This window comes from Strongylocentrotus purpuratus, unplaced genomic scaffold (assembly GCF_000002235.5).
Source record: "Strongylocentrotus purpuratus isolate Spur 01 unplaced genomic scaffold, Spur_5.0 spur5_contig_858, whole genome shotgun sequence".
NCBI classification, from domain to species: domain Eukaryota; kingdom Metazoa; phylum Echinodermata; class Echinoidea; order Camarodonta; family Strongylocentrotidae; genus Strongylocentrotus; species Strongylocentrotus purpuratus.
The window spans coordinates 942790-948789 of record NW_022145566.1 but is presented as its reverse complement, the minus strand read 5'-3'; the positions used below and the strand labels follow the sequence as shown (position 1 = coordinate 948789).

The 6000-nt window shown below is 35.5% G+C and overlaps 1 protein-coding gene across 1 annotated transcript in view; it reads left to right on the top strand.

Annotated features, from left to right (window-relative positions):
- Positions 1-1702: 1702 nt before the first annotated feature.
- The window catches only part of LOC578128 (voltage dependent calcium channel L-type), a gene marked incomplete at its 5' end in the record, with an annotated part of 82157 nt that continues 77859 nt past the window's right edge, over positions 1703-6000 (top strand). The window contains 1 exon segment of the mRNA NM_001124763.1: positions 1703-1711. Within this exon segment, the coding sequence (NP_001118235.1) occupies positions 1703-1711 (9 nt within the window).

Below are 6000 nucleotides of genomic sequence, written 5' to 3'. Positions count from 1 at the left end.
CTATAAAGGAGCACTTAGCGATTTGATTGAAAGATAACTTTGATAAATATTAATGGTTGTGTCAGTATATTATTCAAATATCAAATATCTTGATTATTAATGTTAAATTTAAAATGAATTTATATGAAATCATGCCTAAAACACTGAATTTAAAGGTAAAGACCAGTTTTGGAAACGCCCCAATTTCAAAAAATGAAATTGAAGCTCTTATTACCAATTACCAATGTGAAAGAGTATGTTTTGACTAATACATGATGATAATTTAAAATGAATTTATATGAAATCATGCCTAAAACACTGAATTTAAAGGTAAAGACCAGTTTTGGAAACGCCCCAATTTCAAAAAATGAAATTGAAGCTCTTATTACCAATTACCAATGTGAAAGAGTATGTTTTGACTAATACATGATGATAAATTTTTTGCCGGGAAACCGCCTACTAATTGATATATTTGGTAAATTAGTTTATCTATTGGTGTGTGAGAGATAAACGCATGTGACGTGCATGTGTGCGTAGTCCCATATACATCTTTCTGTGTACAGTGCTTGTAACTTTACGAAGACTCGGCCAAATTTCTTATCACTTTGATGATTCCAGAACCTTGTAGTACACACAATTACTTATATGCTAGATGATCAACCTTTTCTGATCGATTCCACAACGTTTCTTTCACAATGCAATCGTATGACCATGACTGGTCTTTATCTTTAAGAACCTTTGTTGTGTTTATCTCAAGAATTTTTTTATTTTTTTATTAAGATGATCTAAACACAAATTATGATAGATAATTGTTCTCTGCAAATATCTTGCAAATTTTAAGGCAAACAAGAAATTACATGGAATCGTAGCGATAGTCTGCAATGCTATAAAAATAGCAATGAGGCAAGTGAAATTTAAGTAGGATAAGCCATGCTGTGGACGATCATGTTGTCAAGCATTGGCAATGGACATAAATATTGTGCAACCAGACAGTCAGAAACATAACGAGCTGATCCGATGTGTGGGCTTGTAACACGAGACACGGCAATGAGATATGGAAAGTTTCAAGTAAGACAATCATCGTCAACTTAGACCTCATAAATACCTCACTCTAATCTTGATTTCTGATAAGATTTATTTGGCTTGTCGATAATAAAAACACAAACAATGGTTAAGGGGACTGGTTTTATGAGTTCTCTGCCTCCCTGTCAGATCAAACTAAACATTGATGCAGGGAGAAGATATACGGAGAAGGGAGAAGAATGGTGGGTACATCCGGCAGCGGCGGCATACATCCGTGCTGCTCTCTGCTCTCTCTGCAGCATGGCACGCCTGCTACCACGATGGCAAGTGAGAGATCGTATTTCATGTATGCCCCTCTTCATCCTTGGTTTGCATGCCTGGGCTCCAACGAACGTCTGGTTCTCTGTTCCTTCGCTCCGGTGACGTGAAGGAAAGGAATGCAGGATCAGAAAGGTTCAGTGTTAAAGGGATGAACCTGTATCATAAGTGAGCTTAAGGAAATGTAACCACGTGATAATATGCATCTGGAAGGCAAAAGGCATAATAATTGGTGATATCAGTGAATTAAAAGCTCTTATTTGACATATCTGAATATCGAGGAGGCGCGATAGCCCAGTTGGTAGAGCAGTGGTCTCGTAATCCGGTGACCCGGGTTCGAAACCAAGGCAATGCCCTAGTACCCTTTGGTAAGGCATTAATCCTCATTACCATGTCCCTCGGAGAGGACCTAAAGCCGTCGGCCGTCTGGTCGCTTACTAACAAGCATTTATGCTTTCTTAGCAGTCAGTTAAACTAACCAACCAACCAACCAACTATTAAAGTTGAAGTTTTATTAACCCTAGCCAAGATAGTAGATGTACCAGCTCCATATCCTATATGTATATGCTTCTAGTTCAATGCCATGAAATGATAATTTTTAATTATTATGCCATAGCTCCAGATGCGGGCTTAGAAACAGGCTTTGCTGACTTTTTATTTATAGATATAGAGAATTTATCTATCAAGTAATCTTTCATTACAAAATAGGTCAATCCTTGAAAGACAAGTTTTGCCTGTATCACTGATGAATGTACCTTTAAGTCTTATACCACGTTCTGCAAATGACTGAACTAGAATCCATGTCCATTGCTTTAAGCACCAGACCACAAACTCTCCTCGAAATGCTCAACAGACTTAAATGGGAGCCTGGAGTAGAAAGAGCAATGGAAGATTTCTCGAAAGAATACCAGAATATGCAGATCCTTGGCTCCTTTTAATATGACAATTTTTAAAAATTAATATTAGTTTTATTTGTATATGTAATCATAGTCTCTGAATGACATAACTGTACATTAATTTTTTCTCTCCAGCCTACACACTTAATTAAGAAAACACTAATATGCCAAACAATGATAATCAGCATAAATTAGGGTATTTGTTAAGGCTTGTTCAAATATGCCACGGTAGTTGCAAAAAACGGTTGCATTTTAAAAAAACAGGTGTTTAAAAAAATGACAACTGCGACTGTGTGTATTCACTGAGCTCCTTGTTTTTAAGATTCAGAAATATGAAGCATATTACGCCTTACATCATCATAAACATTTGCCATGGATTTTCCATGTCATACCTGAACATGCCTTTACAGAGCTGAAAAGCTATCATGTGACACTCAACAATATGTGCACAAGCAAGCAATGTATTAACAACCCTTTTTGCACAGTTTAATGCATACTAAATTGAATTAGACTATATGCACCACTCTATTCTGAGCGTACCTATTGTTTGCATTGTCTTAGCCTCGCACATATGACGTGTAAGGCTACATGAAACTCATCGAGAGGAATGACTTGAAATCAACAAGAAATATGATCCTAAATGCCCATAATTTGGTGTCACAAATGTTGAATCCATACTGCTTGTCAGTATGACATTTATGTATTCCCCTCCATTTTCAGAATTTCCCTCGTGCAATTACATTTCCACCTCAGCCTTCGGCATTGGTGAAATATAATACCACTCGTTGGGAAATTCTGAATTTCAGGGTTCACATAATAATGTTGTTATATTGAACTCAAGAGCATTCAATCTATGCATGATATAAATCTACCTCATTATTATAATGCAGCTCATGAACGTGACGAGCATTAAAGGAAATTTCAAGCCATTTTACCCCCAGACATTTCAAGATGCAATTCATTACCTCGATCCCAAGCCAGAAATGAGGAAAGTCATCAACCCTGGGACTCCAAAAAAACCTCAATTTGATGCTGACTTTAAAGACACACCCCAATATCACACAGTGCTATCCTGTATTACAGCAAGTGCTCTGAATTTTCAATCAGTTCGCTATGTGACATGAATTATTCAAATCAAACTGTCGCCCAAGTATCTCTTGATTCGGGCCAGGCTGAAATCTGATAGCCAATTATAGAGAAGGAGGTTCCCTAATTACATTTGCACTTTTTGGCTATGCAGCATCCTTGAAATTAAATCTTGACTGAAAAAAAGAAAGAAATGATTTCCTTGATTTTTACTTGATTGAGTTAATGATTGTAAGGGAATACAGAGGGAATTGAATACAGTTAAAGATGTATGCAAGATTGTATACATACATTTTTTACAGTTTAATAATAACAAATAAACAAACAATAAGTACATTAAAAATAGAGAAATGGAGATACTGAGATTGTTAGCTGTATCTATTCATACAGTACATGCTCCATACAGTGTGTGCAAACTGTAATTAAAAAATGGATTCATATATGACGACTGATGTCTGATGAGTCATTTTGTAACATTAGGAGTGGGGGTAGTGGTAGATAAAATTGCTCTAATAAGCCTGTCTCAGTTGATGAGCAAGCTAGCTTTGGCAGAAAGAATGCTAAATGATACAATCAATATATCATACAAGTATTATTCGCATTGGCTGTTTAATTCACATTGATCGCCTAATGCAACTACTATTAATGCTCGCCCACTTCATCGCTAAACTGATTATGTAGGTAGCTGAAGACAGTTTGGGATCCATGATGCTGTACTGTTATGGAACAGTCATACTGTTTTGTGCTATATGTGTGAATGAATATTCGGTATGCAAGTTCTTGTTTTGTCTTGTTTTGACTTATTATATGGTGTGTTTATCATCCCTTTTCTGGCCTAGAATGAGCGTTTTCTGACATGTTTCAGGCAAATTTGCATGGTGATAAACGCAAGCCTGTTTTCAAACATCTTTAGATATGGGTATATTGAAATGCCGAAAAAATTGTGTTTTGAATGTGTGAGAATGAGCCAGAATCACGTTTCTGAGAAATGATAAATGCAAAGCTTTTTTAAAACAAATGTAAAATCTTAATGTGATTATCACCCTCTTTTTGCGGAAATGGTCGAGAGGTTTATTTCACTCATTATGCGGACAGACTTCCACGTATGGATAAAGTGATTGCATTTGTGGTTCAGGTGTTATCTTTTTCACTGTTGAGATTCAAAGAGTGACTGATTGGTTGCTAGGAATCATACCCAAGGGAGATCAGATAGAATAGCAATAATGGCATAGTCGTTCATCATTTGGAAAAGGGAAGTAATGCTTAGGAAATCAAGAAGTAAATATTGTCAACTTAAATTTGATGGTTTTGTAAAGAATGGTTGTGTCTTGCGTTGTGTAAAACCTGCATGTGATGAGAATTTGAACAGTTTGATAAGTGTAGATGTAGAGTTGTGTAGATGTAGAGATGTCTTCTTGCTATTGTTAAATGGAAATAGTCTGTAAAACAGATGTTGGTGAATCTTCAGTTTTTCAAAGTTATGGTGATGAAAAAGCATAAGGAATTGATGGAATTGCTCTTTGAGATGTATTATGAAAGGAATGTTCAATTTGTAATTGAACATGCCAGAGGGAGGTTGGTTGTGTGCTTAAACATAGGCACTTCACCATATTAAAAGAAGATTCAGCTGTAATGCTCTCTTTTTCATCTGTTTGGAGCCAGAACAACTTTAAATTATATATTCCGGCTTTGAACGGATAATATTCTCCCCTTCTGATTACCGGGTAACTTACTAATCCTGCAATAAATAGATTTAGGAATGGAAAACACTCTCCTCTTGAAAGTGTGCCAGGTTTTTCTTTCCCAATGGCCAGTCGTCGGGTTTGTAATGAAAGTGAGATCAATACATTCACAGGATTAAAACTCTAGTCCACTTGAGACAATCAATTCTACTCACATAGGCAGTAAATCGGTATATGGCTAGCTAGATGAAATGACACACTTCATTTCTACATGGATGTAGCTTGATTTGCATTAGAATAAAGGTCATCTAATGACATAACATGCTTTAATAATGCTTTTAGAGATACTTATGCAAAATTCACGGTGACGCTTTACTCCATACATCCTTACCACCTACTCAATTTCTCATTGAAATTTCTGCTGAAAGCCGGAAGGGCGTAACTTGATATCATTTTACATATAATTAATAAGCATCTTTCTGACTATTAGCAGATGATGTAAATACTCTCAGCTACTATGATTTTATTTCATTGTATAAAGTTTATAATTGATATGTTTTGTTTGATATCTAAATGTGCCTATATAAATATAATCATGACAAGGATCCTAATTTCACCCTTCATTTATTTACCCGCAGGTGTATATAGAAACTTTTGTCAAGCTAAATTTTCCAATATTTTACAATTTATTACTTACTTTTCAATGAGTTATTTGCTTGAAATGCATGTTTGATGGTGTGTAAATGTCTTCTTAAAAAAAACACGTAAAGACAGTTGCATATATGTATTTCATTGTTTTAGCCCTTGGATAGGTAAATGATATTTCTAGCATACCCTTTTCTTTTAAAAGAATCGTAATGTAACATATTTTTTGACAGTGAATAAGAGTGTATTCACTCTTTCAACCAGTGGTATTGGTGGAAACATCAGTATTGTTGTACAGCATCTATAACACCCAGTGTATTAACCTTTGAAGTAAAATTTAAAATGTTTTCCGTCAAAACATCATGTTTGAT